General features: G+C 37.7%; 1 protein-coding gene across 7 annotated transcripts in view; it reads right to left on the bottom strand.

The window, feature by feature from the left end:
• Positions 1-19,795, bottom strand: part of PRDM5 (PR/SET domain 5) — a 140,610-nt gene that overhangs the window by 34,620 nt on the left and 86,195 nt on the right. For 6 of the 7 annotated variants that reach the window (XM_054031058.1, XM_054031061.1, XM_054031062.1 and 3 more), the window contains one exon: positions 15,895-15,988. In XM_054031058.1, coding sequence (XP_053887033.1) covers positions 15,895-15,988 — 94 coding nt within the window. Of the gene's footprint in view, positions 1-10,144; positions 10,326-15,894; positions 15,989-19,795 lie in introns of those variants that run through there. The other variant, XM_054031063.1, reaches the window with a different exon arrangement.

Consider the following 19,795-nt stretch of genomic DNA (forward strand, 5'->3'; position numbering starts at 1 on the left):
TCTTACGTAAATTTTTCGTTTTGAATATTTTAGGCAATATCCTGGAATAAGACTCCAGCATCTAGGCTAATTGCACACAAAAGGCTTATCAACAAAATCAGATTGCTTCCATCACCAAACATATTTTTCAACAAGCTAATCTACACTAATAATTTTCCAACTAAATGGAATCTGTTCCGGCTAATCACATTGCTGCCTGGAGAACACACCTTTATGTGCAGATACAACAAACCCCTTTCAGCCAATCTAGGAAAACTCAGTTGTTCATAAAAAAAGTCTTTGCATGCATGCAGAACTTTGACAGGTTCCAAGCACTATATAAACATTAACTGATCTTCACATCAACCCTGTAAGGTAAGTAAGTAAGTAAGATTATCTCCATTTTAAAGATAGGAAAACTCAGGACAAGTTGCACTGATTTGCCCAAGGCCACAGAGCGAGTGAAGGAAAGGTACAGCTGACTATAGGGACATTCATTCTGACTTGCAGCAAAGCAGACCACCCCTGCTCCCTTTCAGGTCTTCATTTCACTGTTTGAGGTGCTCGTCCTTGAGTGTTTAACAGAAAGATGTTGGATGTTTTGTTCCATATGAACAAAAAGTTGAGGAATTGCAAAAGTGTGCATTGGAGCCAGCCTTATAGTTTTTTAAAGTGACACACTTTGGTTACATTACAGCTGACCCACTGGGTTTCACTGCTGCATGTATAACCTTCTTGGAGCCATTGACTGAATTCATTTGAGTGAGGCCAACTCTCGAGTAAGGGTTGTACAACTTGGCCTTTAATAGGCTGGCCCGTTCTTTAATGCCTGTGAGGAAAGATCCCACCTAAATGAAAAAACAACAGAAATAAGGCAATGGAGTACTTGTGAAATGCAAACACTCCCCTTACCTCCACCCTGCCTTATCTTATTAAGTACAAATGTATGGACTTGGCAAAGTATTTTTTAACAAGGCTTCTGTGTGTTCTGAATTAGAAGTTTCACATCTGTTTGAAACATGACACTATCTCTCATGACCCCTGATGTCCCTAATTTATGCCATGAGCCTTCGAACTCTGTAGGAGCTGCTGGTGCTCAAACATTTAATTAATCCAGCTGACATTTTTATGTTTTAAAGCTTTTGTATTTTGAAGGTAAAGTCTGCAGAGGTCTGTAAGCAGATGAGTGCTGACAGCTAAGTGCTACCCCCCATTCTTCATACAGAGGAAGACTTTTGCTTACAGGGATAGCTTAGAGCTGGTCTGAAATTTATTAATACTGTTCTTCACAAATTTATTGTGTTGTTTATGGTTCTTGATGAATAGATGTTTAACAGCTTTCAGTGGTTGCCAGTAGAGGGCAACACTGTGACTTTATATCAACATGTTGTACCTGATAAAGCCTGCCTATGATCAGCCATCACATAATGTAAATTTGTACCTTACAACTCTCTGGTATGCAGCTCAGAATTCCTATCTACTTTTTACCATTCAACAGACATGGATACTGTGGGTTGATGGGGTGACAAGTCATTGTGGCCTCATATTTTACTGAATTATACAAGTGACTTCTCAACCATAACTATAGCATCAGTGATAATTGATAAAACATCTTTAATAAGATCCTAACTCATTTTATGCTTATTCTTATTTTTCTTATTTCTTTACCAGTGAAATTTTCTAAAACATTTCATATATGTGCCCAAAATATGAACACACCTATGTTTATTTGCTTTTATGTGAGCAATTGGCCCTTTTAGGCAGGCAAACTGGCTGCATGACTAAACTGTAAGCATGTAGTTACCCAGTTTATGTACAAGTATCCCTCTCCCACATATATCCCTAGGGTTCTGCAGGATCAATGATAGGTCCTATTCAAGCCAAATTTGAACCTGCAACTACAGAACCTTTAGTACAACCCCAAAATCCTAACCTCTTTGTAACTGACTTAGAAATGCGTGTGTGTATATGTATGTATGTATGTACGTACGTATGTACATACGTATATGTGTGTGGGGAATGAAAACGTATTATGTCAGCTTTTTAAATTATTACGTGCTTCCTCCTCCCCCCTTCCCCCTTGAATAAATGAAACCTGATTTGGATTTCAAGAGTTGGGATGTATGCAATCTTCAATCCTCCGTATACCTGGCCAAAAATTCCCTTCGTCACTTTGGATTAGATTGTGCTACCTTTATTTATATCAGTGATCACCTGCTCACAAAATAAATCACAATAGTGGATTCCTTAATGAGACTGAGTGAACAGGTGCTTTCTAATGTGTGTGCAGATTGCACAATAAAGCCCATTTTTGGCCCTACTGGCTAAATTTCAAGTTGTCCTAAAAGAAGAAAAACACCTTTGTTCCAAAGCATATTCAAAAATAATAAAAACTATATATTTCTTCTATGTTTTCCTGTTAAACTTTTGCCCGAGGGTGTATTTCATACTGGAATATATCTTAAGTCTTGAATGAGAGGTTCTCTCACTCTAAGAAAGTTAAGAAGTATTAGACATTAAAACAGGCGGAGCAAGTGCTATATAATGAATGCTGCTGGGGAGGTGACATTATCCATCTATGCTTTGGGATTTGTCTGTGATCAACCAAAAACCAGCGAAAGTCAAATGTAAACATTGGAAGTCCAATCCTAGCTTCAGATCAAGTCAGCCACAATAAATACTTGGGGATTTACAGGTGTAAACCTTCTGTGATCAGGAAGGGAATCGATCTTTTGTGTTTGTGGAAGAGATTAAAAATAAGATGAATAATGTTAAGAAATGAAAATCTTCAGCAACTCATGTTTTCCCAGATCTTGCATATCCACCTCTTTTCTCCTCTCCCTACCCAAAAAAAAAAAAAAAGTTACCAACCTTAAAAAGAAATAAAGATTAATAATGTAGCATGGTTTTTGTACAGCACACCCAGTTTCTTTTTTAGATATACCACTAATAAACTGGTATTGAGATACTGTGTAAATATGCAAGTCATCTCACCACACAGAAAAATCTCCTGAGTAGAATCTTTAGACTAAAGGATGTTAGCATCAACATTAACCGTTCTACTCTAAGTTTTGAGATAGGCGGTAAAAAAAAAAAAAAACATTTTTTAGGGTCAGAATGTTGGAGATGGACCAATTTGTGGTCTTGTCTACGGTAGCATCATTGTTCTTTACAGTAAACAACAAATTAAAATGTTTTAAAATATTGATCTCTCTTTAAAAATGAAAGATCTTAATTTAATTATTTTATGTGTAACAGAGAAGGATGAGATGTTGGCAAAAATCCTTCCCATCCCCTAATGTTGATCTAATAAAATATTTTGGATACATGTAATTTGAAAAACATCTATGACAAAGGCCAATTTTTAATAAACAAAAAAATTTTCAACACCCTTATGCCTATAATCTTCATAAGAGCTGGTCTGATTTTTTTTTATGCTGACAGCTGCGGCCCTGCTAGTAAGCCCCATGTGAGCCAATCTGATCTGTATGCCCCAGTCTGAATATTGCTGGAGGTTTCCTACATTCAATGTTCACCAGACATAGTTTCTGTATCTGACCATACTACATTTGCTAACATCCTCAGACAACATACCCAAAATAATTTTATAAATGCAAATGATATCTGACACCCATAATAATCAACTAAATAAAAAAATAGCAGCTGTCTGACTAAGAAGAGCACAACAAACTTGAGTGACATAAACATAGTAAATGCTGCAGCTATCCTTGTAGTTATATTTCACTGACTGTCACATCTCCATTGTTCAAAGTCAAACTGTTCAACAAATTACTTAATTTTCTCTGACAAAACCATCAGATGCCTCAGACAAACCACACTAGGATTTGGAATTAATTCAAAGTCTAGACTAGGGGTTGGCAACCTTCAGCACACGGCCCAACAGGGTAATCCGCTGGCACCACGAGACATTTTGTTTACATTGACCATCTGCAGGCACAGCCCACCACAGCTCCCAGTGGCTGTGGCTTGCTGCTGCCGGCCAATGGGAGCTGTGGGAAGTGGCAGCCGTGGCCACTGGGAGCTGCAGGGGGCCCATGCCTGGGGAGGGTCAACGTAAACAAAATGTCTCGCAACCCGCCAGTGGATTATCCTGATGGGCCACGTGCCAAAGGTTGCCGACCCCAGGTCTAGACATACTATTTCGAGTTTTTATTTAAATAAAAAATAACTCAATTTAATAAAAATAAATGTAATCCTAATATGGAATCAAACAAAACTACTACACAATAGGAAACCATATGGCAGTTTTATGAAAAGTAAGATGTCATTATTAAATTTCCATGTATTACTTTAAATAAATTTAGTTTTTAAGCTGTATTAGTGTCCGGAACATATTGTGAATGATCTCAAATTGAATTGGCTAGGTCTTTAAATACATACAAATTTTTAGATTCCGCCACATCTTGTAGGACCTTACCCTATGAACAGTTCCTCTGATTTAATCAGACCACTTGTGGAGTAAGGAACTACAACATGAGTTGGGTATCAGAATCTGGCCCCAACTTCTCATATCTTCTGGAACTATAAAAATGTTATTTTCCTATCAATGAGTTCAGCAGCTATGGTCAAATGTCTTAAGCCTGGTGACACAGGGGTGATACCTCCCAACTTCTTTTGCCGACACTGTAATAAACCAGAGTTCCTAAAATTGACTCTCACTTTCAAAAATCTAGGGAAAAACTGGATATAAAAACCATTAGAATAATATTTTGTTAGAAGTTACTAATTATTAAACAACCACTAATTATTAAACAGGGGTAAGGAGTAGGCACGAGGTAAAAAGTTTGGGGACCACTGGTCTAAAGGTCTCTATTGAGATCAGGACAGTTTACAAACACATAATAGAAGAGAGTCCCACCCTGAAGAGCTTACAAAAAGTGGAAAGGGAAACAGGCATAGAGACAAGAGCCACACATGTAGCATCTATTTCAAGAACTACTGTATCTTTGGGTATGTCTTCACTTACCAGAGGGTCCGGCGGCAGGCAATCGATGTTCTGGGATCGATTTATCACGTCTGGTTAAGATGCGATAAATCGATCCCGGAAGTGCTCGCCATCGACGCCGGTACTCCAGCTCGCCGAGAGGAGTACGCGGCATCGACGGGGGAGCCTTCCTGCCGCGCCTGGACCCGCGGTAAGTTCGGACTAAGGTACTTCGAATTCAGCTACGTTATTAACATAGCTGAATTTGCGTACCTTAGTCCGAAGTGGGGGCTTAGTGGGGACCAGGCCTATGATTAAGCAGTCTTAGGAGGATCTTCATTCACTTAGGTTTGGCAAAATATATTTTAAATAATTTCAATGGATAATATCAATATTTATTTTTAAGCATTTTTCAATGTTTATTTAATTTTTTAAAAATGTTCACAGTCGTTCAAAATTTTGGGTTGTAAGCTTTTTATTTTTATCTATTTAAATTTTCAGTTGTGGGAAACTAGGGGTGGGGGATCAGACAACAATTTAATGTCAGCAGACATTGAGATTCAAAAAGCTAAAGTTTATACCTGTTAAAGCACAATTTGTCCACATTACAGGTCAAATGTAAATATCCTTAAAAATCAAACTCTAGTTCTCAAGCAGCATTGTTCTTACTTTGCCTATCTGTAAATTTCAATCATGATCAATGAAAATATTGTGTGTGTGTACATGTGTACACACAGTGAAATCAATAGTTACTGACATTTACCAGTAAAAAACAAATACTTCCAAGCCTAATTACATTGCACTGGCATTCATTTTGTTTAATTTCACTTAAAAAAATTAATATCCATCCATGAGATACCTCTAATGGTTAATGTGTAGCTTGTTCTCTCACTGATAGGTGATTTCTTGTTACAATTATTAGTGTTATATGTGATTCATCTAGCCTTGTATCATCCTGTCTGATTTACTGGAGTTTCTTTATATTAGTTAATTTAGAATTTGACAGAGTTAGAGCACCAATGTATCAGATAGTATGTTTAAAAGTATATGAGCCCTGAATGCTGGTTCAGTTTAAGATTTTGCACAGTGGGTCAACTGAAGCCAGAGGCAGCCTTTCCACTGATTCCAGTGAGCACTGGATCAGGCCCAATGTGCTTAATTCAAAATAAAATGTGTTTTTTTAAATGATCTTACAGGAAATTATTTTTAAGGAGCCAATCCTGCCGAGTGTTGAGGACGCTCAGAACCTTCCATAAGGCACTTAGCATCTTGTAGGATCAACTCATATACCTGCAATGAACTTGTCTTATAAAGATTACTAGAGGCTCTATAGAAGGGGCATTTTAAGTGTATTATTTTTAAAAGATGATTTTCAAAGGGACTTTGTTGAACTGCAGCTCTGAAATTCCCTGGGTTTAAATACCTGATTTGAGAGCAGCCTAAAGTTGATTAGAGTTTAAAAAAAAAAAAAAAAATCCATCACCACACAATTCTGGTGGAATGGAGACAATTCTCCTGGGGAGAAGTGGTTATGCAACAGGGACATCTGGATCACATATGCAACACCCCCTACCAGGTGATCAATAGGGCAGTCCAGAAAGGGAGTTGCAAGAGCCCCTTTTAGTCAGAGATAATGTGGGGTGATGACAGCATTCAATAGCAAGTTGAGATGGGCAAAAGGTTAAAAGATAGAACAAAATTATAATCTGTGGCATATGCTTAGAATTTTATCTGTTCTGGAATGCCTCACTCTTTACACATACACTTTATACTGCTACAGTTCCACACCTTGAACCCCCACTAAAGTAAATAGGAGTTTTGTGTTCATAAGAATATAGAGCATTAATTTGATTATTATTTTATATACATACCTACAGAGGGAAAGAGAAAGAGAGGAAAAAAACACAGTCACTAAGAAATGATTCACTGTCTACTGAAATCAATGGCACAGCTCCCATTGACTTTAACAAGGAATAGTGGGAACAAAAATCACCACACAGATGGATTATCTTGTGAAGATTAAATACTTAATATTGATTTCTCTAGCACTTTTTCAACTTCCAAATACTTTAAGATAATATTCAGTTAAGTATTTATGTCTAAATGAAGTGTAAAATGATATATGGACTCAGAGGAGATAAAAATCTCATTGCAAATAAGGTGCAATTTCCATTTCTCCAATTTTACAGTTATGGGGTCAAATTTTCAAATGTGCCTGTGTGGCTTACGTAAATAAGGCACTTTTTAAATTGTTACTACTGGATACTAACAAGGCCAAACTGGGTAATACCAAATGGGTCAGTATTCAAGCAGTGAGCTTGGCCAACCACTGTACCTAACTGTTCTGTTTACAAACTAGACAATTAGGCTCAAAGCATAGAGCAGACAATAAATAAGAGGGGTATTTTTACCCTTCCCAAATATTTTGCTCATTTGGTTTAACATCAATCATTTAAATGTACCATTGGATGTTCAGGGCTTCAGCAGGGATAAACAAAACCATTTAGTAATAGCTTAAAAATTTCTCTCATGTCAAAAGCCAAGCTATTTTATAATGGTTTGAAAGATACAATACAGGTTTTCAAATATTTCTGGTTTCCAATTGGGACCAGAACCAGAAAAGCCAAAATTCTCGTGCAATTATATACCCTGAACTTAGCTGGATATGAGGGGTGGGGTTATATTCCTTCATTGGGGTGAGAGAAGAGATCTTGCATTGGGACATAATGATTCCATTACCTGCCAAAAATGGAGAAAAGGTCTTCAGCTGTGGTTCATTAAGAGGTGTTTCTTGGGCTGGAGGTTTCTTGTTGAAAGGACCTATACTTCCTACATTCTAATCAGGATTCTAACTGGATATGATCTGAACACAAGTGGCCAAGTATTTCTGTATTTTGTTTTTGCTCCCCTGATTATAAAAACAGAACCTTTTTGTTGTGGATGTTCCCTAGCCAAGAGGCAACACGTGTATATCCTCAGCTACAAGGGAGAACCATAACTGCTTTTCTGTGACTCAACCAAATGTGTTCCTACTCTCAAGTAAAATTAGAACCACCAAAAGGGAAATCCTGATTTCTTTTCTTTTTTGGAAAGAACAGTTTTTCAGGTTGTTTTAACCGGACCTTTTAGTATTTTTTTACTTTTTATGTGCTCAGCCATCCCTTATGCTTGGGCATTAGAGCGACAATAGAGAAAGTCTGTTCTTGGAGATTTCTAGTTTAATTTTACAGAGTGAAGAGGTTTGAAGAGTCTAGATTAGTTTCAGATAAGCATCCAACCAGGATGGACCATCAAAAGCTTTATCATATGGTAGGAGTTTTGTTTGTTTGTTTTAAAAGTCAAAGGCCAATCAGAAATTACAATTCTGCAAAAGTCAATAAGTTATTTGAATTGTGGCAATAAAGGAAGAAGCAAATTATTAATCAGACAGAGAACATTACTAGTTTTATAATCAAATTAATAATTTTAGCCATAACTCTACCACACATTACTTAAAAGAATGAGAACAGCTCAAGTTTGATTCTTTGCACCTATCAGTGGAATGGAATGATTTTGCTTCCCCAAGAAAGGAGCATTAAAACCTATGACCTCAGTGAACCCAGTGCTGGTATTCTTTTAAACTATACACATTAATCAAACTATTAGGTGTGTAACTCATTTGATCTAAAGAAGTTTCTTGCATTCAAGAAAACTATTCTTTCTAAGAATATATCTTTCTCATCCACTAGTAGTAGACAACAAGAAGCTGACAGCTTCATGAGACTTTACAGGTATTTTTGAAGATATAACTCTTGCATGGAGATAAATAGAATAATGATGTATAAGCTGAAAGGTTTAGGAATGCAGAGTCCTTAGCTTTGGGTCTTGATCTCTTTTTTTCATCTATTGGTTTAAAAAAAAGCGTATCTACAGGTTATTGAACAGAGACAACCTATTTAAAGACATTTGGAAGCTGTTCATGGATGAGATACGGATGCATAAAGATACTGATATGCAGAGCCAATTCTGGTCTTAATTATATCTGTGCAATTCATATTAACAAGTTGCATAATATAACAGAGCAGAATTTGGCCCTCAATTTTTAAACACAGTTGCGTCCACGTGAAGGGGGAAATATCTTCAAATATGATTTTCTAAAAGTATGAAAAGAGCTTCAGAACACTGCCAAAAATGTATTAAATATGGAAAAGAAAACAATGGGAAGAAAAACCTTTATATTTTGACAATTAAGATGTAGAATCAAGGTTCTAGTTGATTTTGTCACTTTAATGCAACTTTAGTATTACCTGTAATTTATCTACTCTGAATTAGAGCTAAAAGGAATTCTCTCAACATTATTTCAAGAATTAAAAGCTAGCTTATTGTACAGAGAGTGTGACAATATATAGGAAAGCTATACTCTATGCTATGGATTAATTTTAAAAGATATAACATTAAAGAAAGAAATATGTTGGGATAACATTTAGGGGCTTATCCAAAGTAAGTTCTTTGGGAGTCCTTCTATTGACTTAATTAAGCTTTTGGATTAGGCTCCTTGGCTAAAATTGTGGGGGGGGGGGGGGGAAAGGACAGAGAAAGAATCAAGTCTATCCCTCTATGCTTAACTCATCATCAGATGCATGAATATCTTCAAAAATCTGATGAGCAAGATCATCGATCGTCCATCACCGGCCCCCAAATCCTGTTTATTGGAACTGGTAAAGAATGGAATGACTTGACACTCAGCACATCCTTGCTACTATGTATTGAAAAAAAAGTAGCTGTAAAAATAAACTCATCACACACCAAACTGTAATGCACAACAACTTCAAATACAGTATCCTAAGCGTTTCTATTCTTTATTTAAATGGCATAATCAATTAGGAGACCAGCCACACAACTATTTTTTTAAATATGAGACAGTGATTTATTATCACATTTAAATAAGTGTGTGTAAAGGTAGACCCAAGAAAGCACAAACAACAGCCGGTATCTGTTAGCACTGAAAGTTGGTTGAAACTTTAGGCAAATAATTAACCTCCTGGCCCATAGCTTTATAACCCCAAAAAGCAGTTCATAGAATTTCTTTCACAATTTATGAACAATCAATGGAATTTATGTCACAGTCAGAGGATTCTTTTGCTGAATTAACCCCAGCTCCCTCTGACCCTGAGAAGCCATAAACCAACAGGATATAGCAGGGAGAGAATGTGCTATAGTGTTTCAGCTGACCTACAGAGTGCTGTCTCTGTCATTCCAGGGCTGGAAACCCAGATGATGAATTACAGAGCAATATGCCAGGCTCAGACCCAAACATCCACCTTTTTATACACATGCATACACAGACGGCTTCACTCACCCCAAACTGGCAGTTACAGCTGAAAGGGCAAGTACTGTTAGGCCTCATTTACAGAGTCCTATTCTAAGATAAAAGAGAACAGAAAATTGCTTATTGAGGGAGCGTGCACACATCTGTGAGTAACACCATTTGAGAACATGTGCCATGTATTAAATAACAGTGAAGACGTTTGCTTTAAAATTTTAGAGATGGGTTACAGTGCTTGTGAAAGATACTTTGTAAATAAGGGTCTTTCAAACTGTGGCTCATGGTGAGATTGTAAATGGGGTCAAGGGGGGTCACAATAGGTCATATAAAATAAATACAATATATCATATGATAATACTGGATCCATAACATAAGACTTGTAATGGTATGTCTCTTTCAGACCAACGTAGTGTTGTAACATGAGCATCCCATGTAGGAGTTCAGTGTGGATTAGTGCAGGATGCTAGAGCCCCAACTAATAAAAGAAAATTAATCTGAGCCCGTGTGTGCCTGGATTTATCTCATTCAAAACAGGACAAGCCCCGCTGAACATAGTTATATACAACATGAATCACCAGTACTCATGCTGAGAGAACATGACAACCCACGTCACTGAATTGGGACACCAGCCATGTCAGCTGTAATCACTAAGGCCTGGGGGCATTTCTGAGACATTCATAACTGTGATATTCAGTCTTGGTCAAAACTCAGCCCTGGCTGGGGGATGTGTGTGTGTGACCCAGAAAGATGGATTGTTTCATTCAGAGCTCAGGACGAAATGAGATATGCAGAAATGTGATGACAAACATAGGAGGGTATAATTTCGCATTGATTTAATTCAAAAACACAGTGTTTAGTGGATGCCAACAGCATGAAGTCTTCAAAATTATTGCAACGTTTAGAAACCATGGCTTCATGTTTAATATGCAGCCAAGCTCTCTTACTGCTCAGAAAAATCTCCTAAAAACCTGTGTCAGGTCTTTCCCAGAGCAGTTCAAAGTAATGAACTTTATTAAAGGCCATCAAAAGACTTCTTGACTTTTTGCATTGCTTTCTGATGACAGGGATTCCCTTCACTGGCAACTCATATTTCCCTTTGCAGTGATGTAGCCCCTCAGAAGATGAAGCACTACTTTGACCCTTTCAATTAACTGGAGAAGTACAGATTGCTGTTCATTGTGGACCATCTCCCCTTTTTGACAACTTTAATAATTCATCTTGGTGGCACACGTGGTCTAGTATCAGGGGGTAGCCATGTTAGTCTGTATCCATAAAAACAGCAAGGAGTCCGGTGGCACCTTAAAGACTAACAGATTTATTTGGGCATAAGCTTTGGTGGGTAAAAAAACACTTCTTCAGAAGACAGAACAGGTCTGTACAGAATGTACAGAATGTTTTATAAGGGAGGGTGGTTCTGCTATGAACTATATGTGAGACCTACAGTGCTTTATAATGCTATTATGAAACAGAAATAAAGTATAAAGCCAACATATATTAGATCATGCTCATTTCCTTACTAGAGTTATATTTAATTATCTGTATTGTGAAAGCACCCAAAGATCCCAGTTAGGCTGGGATTCCATTTTGCTAGAGGCTGTACAGTAACACACAATCCCGCCCCCAAATTCTTTCACATGTTCCCCTCAAGGGTGAGGTGTTTAGTGCTTCCTGGAGAGGGCAGAGCCACCACGGGCTTCTTTCACCCACAGGCCATTTTCTCTACTTTTGGGGGGAGGAGAAGAGGAGGGGAGGGCAGGGAAAGTGGGTTGCTGCCCTTCACACTTCAGAGAGCACCTGAAGCTCCCATTGCTTGTAATGTTGTGGAAGAAACAGATATGGAGGACAAAAGAAGAAATACAGATAAATTAGGGATAGAAGGAGGAAGAGATATGGGGTTAAGCTTGTGGATGAAAGTCTTGCAAAGAGTTTGAGAAGTTGGGTTGTCAGAGACAGAACATGCAGAAAGAGAAGGAGGAAAGGAGAGGTTGCACTGCAATTATTTATTATGCCTGCCCTGGCCTTAATTTCCTTTTCTGTTTCTAGTTTGTCTTTTATTTTCTTTAGCTAAACTATATACAACTATTTCAGCAGAATTCTCTTTTTTACACCTGCTATGAGGGATAACTTTCACATTCATTAGAGAATAAAAGCTAAAAATATAAATTAATTTCATCCTTTTAGCCATTCCATAAAAGATTTTTGTCTGGCTACATGATCAGATATGGGACCATTGAAATTACCAATATCCTGCACTGGATGCATTTAGAACTGTGAACTGTATCACAAAAACAAACAAACAGCTTTTATCTTAACCGATAGCCATGATATTGGGAAGTGATTAAGACTTTTACCAAACATAGTAGAAAGCCAAGTGATTAAACATACACATGCTGTCATCTTCCTACTACCCAAATTTGTTTATGCAAAAGTGAACAGACTGTCACAGGAAGCCTATTTGTTAACAGCAGCTTTGCATGTCAAACTCAAACCTACATCCTTTCATGCTGGAAGCAAAATATCACTAAAACTTTCAGCTACATGCCAATTCCTTGAATTGAATCTGTAGTGTTTGGTAACTGAAATCCTCCAGTATGACTGATTTGTTTTTCAGCATGTTTGTATAAATCTTGTGTACACTGAAAATAATAATATGGCTTGGGTATAATTATGTATATAAGATTATGTGGCACACACACAAATGGGTATCAGGACATTATAATGAAAGAGACTTTGTGACAAAACCAACTTTGAGTAGAGTTGGGTTTAGGAATGAAGTGTTTGGATTTGGATTAGATATAGGATATCGTTAGACTCTGAGGCTGGATCAAGACTTGGGTCTGAATTTGGATTTTATACTCTTGCAATTTTGCAAGTTTCTTGGGAGATTTCAGCCATATCAAAACGAACTAGGAAACAGGCCCCATTCCGGATTCAACCCAGAAACCAAAAGATAGGGGTGAAGTTCAGATCTAGGGATTCAAACCCATACTGCTTTATCTGAAATTTGAAAGGGTTTAGATTCGAGAGATCCTGCTGTTGGCACCCTTTTCATTTATGAAGATTTAATAATGGTCACAAGAAGATTAGTATGTTTCCATTTTCTCCCAGAGTCATTTGGGCCCGAGAGGAAGTACAAGCTTTAGAATCACTCTATAGTCTGATGATTAGAGCATTCATCTGGGAGGTGGGAGACCGAGGATACAGTCCCTCTGCTTCAATTACTATTTATTCAGAATCCAACAGCTTCACCAGGAGAGCTTGAGGGAGCTGCATACCAGAATATCCCACAGACCAATGATTACAGCACTCACCTGAACAGATTCCAGTTCAAATCCCTTTTCCTCCTCAGGTGGAAAGGGGACTTCAGCTAGTAGTCCTCTATATCCCAGCTGAGTACCCTACCCACTGGGACCTGCTCAACACCAGCTGCTTTGTGTGAACTCACCCAAGGGGCCTGGATCCAGTAGGTGCTCTCTGAGTATGCTTACTGGATTGAGCCCTGCACACGACTTAGGCTTGGTCTACACTACCCCCCCTAATTCGAACTAAGGTACGCAACTTCAGCTACGTGAATAACGTAGCTGAAGTCGAAGTACCTTAGTTCGAACTTACCTTGGTCCACACGCGGCAGGCAGGCTCCCCCCTCGACTCCGCGGTACTCCTCTCGCCGAGCTGGAGTACCGCAGTCGACGGCAAGCACTTCCGGGTTCGACTTATCGCGTCCAGACTAGACGCGATAAGTCGAACCCAGAACTTCGATTTCCAGCCGTCGAACTAGCTGGTAAGTGTAGCCAAGGCCTTAGGCGGAGGAATGCCTATCTTCCCCTGGTTTGTAAATTACTCTAGGGCATAGGCAGCAGATAGGTACCCAGGTGCCTACAGGGAGGCAGAAACATAGACCGCTAGGGAATTTTGAAAACTTAGGCATCAAGTGAGTTTAGGCACCTACAGGGTTCAGTGGGAGTTTTGTGCATTGCAGCAGTCCCAAAACAGAGACTTAGGTGCCTAGCTCCTTTTGTAAATTCAGGCCAAAGAGTCTTAACAGGGCAAGAGTGACCCCCACACTCTCCTAATGCAGCAAGACAGACCCCAAAAGGATCCTTCCACTTGTCCCTAAAAAACAATCTCAGTAGATTCTAGAATTTGTCTGCAACATGTGCCCCTCAATGCGCAACACGTGCCCCTCAATGCACAACACCTCAAAAGACAAGCTGGGGAACTTAAATGCAGAACAGCATCACTGGTTTTATGGCTCATGACAATTTGTAACACATCCTACTGCCTGCTAACCCTTAACTGTCCACTTCATTTTAAGTGGTCTCCTATAGCATGTATAAACCCTTTATGCTCAGCACTCTGTCTTACCTTGTATTTAGCTCAGACACTCTGGTTACCGTCCCCAGACCTGAAGAAGAGCTCTGTGTAAGCTTGAAAGACTCTCTCAGGAATGAGGACCTGCAGCTGCACTTGCCCAGTTGTCAGGCAGCCAACAATCGCAGCTAGCCCACAGCAGAATCACCCGATTGGTTATGGCAGTCAGGTGGCTTGCTCTTAAGCCCAGCAACTGCGAGGATCAGCGGCTGCATAATGCACACACCCGCAGATTGTCTGCCTCCCTGTGCTCACCTTACTCCAAGCTCTGCTTCTGCTTACTCCTACACTGCTCCAGCCTAGACCCTGTCGTGCACCTACTCTTGTCCCAGCCTTGCTCCTGCCTCCCTTAACATGAGGTAATTTGGTTCTGACCCTTGGCCCTGGTTCTGACTCTGTCTCAACCATTGGCGCTGGCATTTGGATTTTGACTCAGTTTTGACCTTTGGCTCCAGTCACCATCTCTGACTCGATTTTGGCTTTGTGCTCAGACATTCGGACTCCGAGCCCTAGACCTGATTCCTGCTCCAACCACTAGACTGCCTATGAGCCAGTCTCCTGCCACCTTGTCCCTTCCACCAACAGAAGCTGATCCAATAAAATATATTCCCTCACCAAACTTGTCTCTTACGCTAATATTCTGGCAGGTGTGAAGCATCTCTCTAACTTCACCTCATCTTGTACTGCCCACAAGAACCAGAAATCACTAACATGGTGATATATTTATAGAATCAATTTTTGCTTCCAAAGGTGAAAATAACAAAATTGACCATCTAATTTATATGTAATCAATTTTTAGTCAATCAGTGATGCATCAAATCCCATATTTGATAGCCCGATATTCTTTACTGTGGGAACTATGGTGATGTCTCAAAACACTAAGGGACATATCCTGCTTGCCTTACTTATGGGAGTTGTTCCATTCAAGTCACTGGGACAGATCCTCAACTGGTGCAAACTGTCATAGCTCCACTCAAGTCATGTGGAACTACACAAACAAGGGTAGCAGGATTTGGCTCTAAATTAATCAGGCCAGAGCAGCAGGCCGATTAGTAAGAAAAGTTCTTTCATGGACAAACAGATGGGTAATCAGAAAGTCTAATGGGATTTTTGTAATTGTTATGTTTGAAGTATGGTAGCTGTAGATCTTCAAGTTAATCAGGCAAAAGAGCACTAAGAATCTCAAAATGCTGTATTAAGTCAGCCTGTGTGTAAAATGGTACTTAGATTGCAAGAAATATTTTTGTAATATAGTTATATGTCTAAATTTTCTTTATCACATAAGCTACTGTACCTGTATGACTCCGAATATGAACTCTTAATGTTCCGTTGCTTGCAAACTTCTGTCCACAATATGGGCAAATTTTCTCCTTTTCCCCTGTGTGTGTCTGGATGGGAAGGAAAGAGAAAAAAAAGTTAAGAAAAGAAGATTTTGCATAGCTTTAAAGAACTAGGATCCATAGAAGAGTCAATATACTTGACATTGACCATTTTTCTTTTGTTTTTTCTCTATTGTATTTCTTTTCCTCCAAGCTTATATTTCCTTCCACACCATCAGGCAGAGATTCTAAAGAATTAATCATGGATGTCCTTTTGGTCCACAAAATAGCTAAAGTTTCTAAATTAATCCCATTATTGATAGATTTGATAAACAGGGTTTATTTTACAAACTACAGTTTCACTGAGTTTATAATTCCTTAAATAGTTTGGTTTATAAATGTTTGATTAATCTTTATGTGCTTTTGCAAATACCCAATTGGGGGGGCAGGGTATTTTCAATGCCAAATACTATTAACAGTACAAAACAGGAAACCGTGAATTGATTTCTTCAAGGCACCACTAACCTCAATAAAATGAACCCACCGCTTAAAAGTTTGTGTTTTTGTCTAGTCCTATTTAATTACAAAATAGAATAGAGTTTGATTTGTCCTACAGATAATTTTTTCTCTAGGAAAAAGAACTGGAATTGGTGTTATGAAATTTCATTTGGAGAAAGGGTGGGAGAACTCTCTCCACAACTTCTGTTTCTAACTGGCTTATAATAATGAGATCGAATTGTAACATAATTTGAGTAGAGTTTAAATATAACTCAACTAACATGGACAGTCCTTCAACATACAAAACTCTAATTCACTTCAGTACATATGGGTTGCAAGACTGGACCCTCTATATTTAATGCATGATAAATATTAGATTCATCCATTTATAGAAATGTCTGTAAAATATTTTTGTGCATATTGTACTTTGATAAGGAATCTACTCAAGTGTATATTTCAGGGTACGCTTGTGTTAACTGGCAGCTTTGAAAGAGAAAAAGTCTGTTGCAAGGCAAGAATTGCTATAAACCAATTATGAACATCTGTGGGAACAATTTCAAATTCTATACAATTATTTTCATATGTATCTCCATTTTCAAGACAAACTATGATGTGAAAGACTGTGTTCTTGTGGTATTTCCGGTTTGAACCAAATGACGCAACGCTGGAGATCTTATAAAAATCAGACTTTCTTGCGAGATGTTCAGGAACCCTAAAAAGTGGAGATAACCACCCAGACTGTTGGATACTTAGCATCTTTTGAGGTTAGACCATAGTTAGCTATTTTTTGTTCAAAACACTTTCCATACAAAAATTGTAGTCTACATTTTGAATACTCAAAATTATTTGGACCACTATCAGCTGGTTTAAAAACAGCAAGAAAAATCCCTTAATTTGGTATACATTTTGTGTAAAAAGATCAGCTCTATCATTTATGTACGTCACCTAAATTTACTTGAGTGACATACATAAATTAAGAAATCAGATCTGAAAAATACAGATTGCCATGTTTAGGCAATACTGTAGACAATAAATTATAGTTATTTGGAGTTAGTTTTGTATGCAGTTATATTTTCAGACTGTGCTTCCTACTCCTAACAGTTATATGCCAGGTTTACCGAGATAAGAGTTAAGAAGTCAAAAGGATATGTGCATGTGTGTACACACGTATAGTAAATTCCCTGTGGATAATAGAAGAGCACACTCCTCTCCTGGGAAAACTGCTTTCATCATTATCTGAAAGAGCAGCAAATTTCTTTACTTCAGCTTTTCTGTATTTTATGATCAGATACGTTTTACCATGAAAACACTAACTTGTTTTCTTAAATTTAATGTGACTGATAATCTAATTAAGGTTATAAACTTCACTATCAGTCATACACAGACAGAACACATGACTTTCTCAAGGTCTCTTTGCCCCACCCCATAATTTTATTCCTAAAACGATTAAAAATTCAATTTCCATGTTTACTTTACTTATTAAAAGCCTTAGTGAGATATTTAATGTTGACATAGCTCATCTTATCAAATGCATCAGCATAGAAACACAGTAGAATCAAAAAGTTAAGACTGTACTTACTGGCCAATACCTTTACCTATCAACTATAAAAAACAATCTTGAGTGATATGCTGAGCATTTGTAACTTTCACTGACTTCAGTGGGAACTAAGATCATTCAGAATTTTAGAGGTCGTGTTCACTACCTTTGTATAATTGGTTCTTTTATGACTAGAATGTCATATTGGTATATTGCACACTATTCTGAAGGAACAAAACTACCATCCTGAGCATAAAGGTAACAGAAGGACTACTTTGCAGTGAAAGCTGTGGGCCTGGATTCTTGCAGATTTTCACATATTGCTCTGAGGCCCCAATTCAGGAAAGCATTTTAAGCATGTGCTTAATGTTAATATGGATGTTTTCCTTAACTGGGGTCTAACAGTATAGCTCAAACTAACCTAGAAAAGATGCTCTCCCATTTGGTTCTAAACATTCTATGTTGCTGAAACTAACAGCACAGATTGATTTATAGCAACTTATTCCACACGTAAGCACATTTACTTAATGTGACTACTCATGATGGAAGGTACTACTCAAAGACAGTAAGGATGTCAAAATCTGGCCCTTATTTAATTTTTTACTTTAACAATTATTGACAGTAACAATTAGTCATTTGAAGTTATTTGACTGTACTTGTGTCTAAACTGTGTATTTACTACTCATAATATCAGGAATATCTAGACAAAAATGTTTTCAATACAAAAATAAAAGGTAACATCAAAATATTAATTTTGAAAAAGCAGAAAACATTCAATAAGCTCAAACTGATTATCTTCCCACAATGAAACGGCTTTTCATTTGAACATATGTTTTGTTGGAATTAAAAGGTATTCCATCTAGCAGTTACAAAGTGAGCATCACCATGTTACCTCACAAATAACCTGAACACTAGCCATCTCAGGGCTACCTCTAGCCTTCTTTTCTGAATAAAGATTTATCTGTCTACTGAATTGTATACACACAGGATGGTGTCTACCCGTCTATGGGGAGTTGTTTGAAAACATTAACATTCTTCATTTAGGATTCCTGACTTTATTTCAAATGGGATAGCAGAGGTAAGATTACTAAACTGTTCATCCCACTGACAAATTCAGTTTTTAAAACTTTGCATTTAATTCTTCACAGGTCAGGAAATTAATGCTCATTTTGATTGAAAAATCCTCAGCATTATAAAGTTATATATTCTTTATTCTTCAGTAAATACCTTAACTCACATGGTATGCATTATACTGTAGTTGAAGTTAAAGTAAATGGGATACAGTTTCAAAATCCAACAAACATGCACTTTTCACTCCATGATGCCAGGGATATGAATGTTAAATCCCTCTTGATTAGGATAAGGTTGTTTAGAAGTTTTATATATCTTTTATGGCAACATTGGGGGATTCCAGATAGACAACTACTAATTCAGTCCAAAGAACCAAAAATCACAGGATTCCCTGAAGCAATACATAACTTCCGCAGGAGTTCTTGGTTGCTCAAATAAATGCCCAGTCTTATTTGTAATAGCAGCACAAAATGGTAGTGGTTACAATAGAGAATGAACCAAAGGGACCAACGGGATAAAGGACAGGTACTTCTCGTTTTTTAAAATAAAAACTAGTTATCTAGTTTTTAATTAAAAAAAATATTTTTAGGAATAAGTTTAAAGTCTGGTATTTATTTACACAGAACCTGTCAGTAACTCAATTTGATATTTATGCTCCTCAGATCTTATGATTCATCCTTAGAAGGATCTCTCAACAAGGAAAAGAGAAAATTAATTGGAAAGCATTAAAAAAAAAAAAAAAACCTGCAATCTGAATCTTAGATATACTA

This window comes from Malaclemys terrapin, chromosome 5 (assembly GCF_027887155.1).
Source record: "Malaclemys terrapin pileata isolate rMalTer1 chromosome 5, rMalTer1.hap1, whole genome shotgun sequence".
Lineage (NCBI taxonomy): Eukaryota > Metazoa > Chordata > Testudines > Emydidae > Malaclemys > Malaclemys terrapin.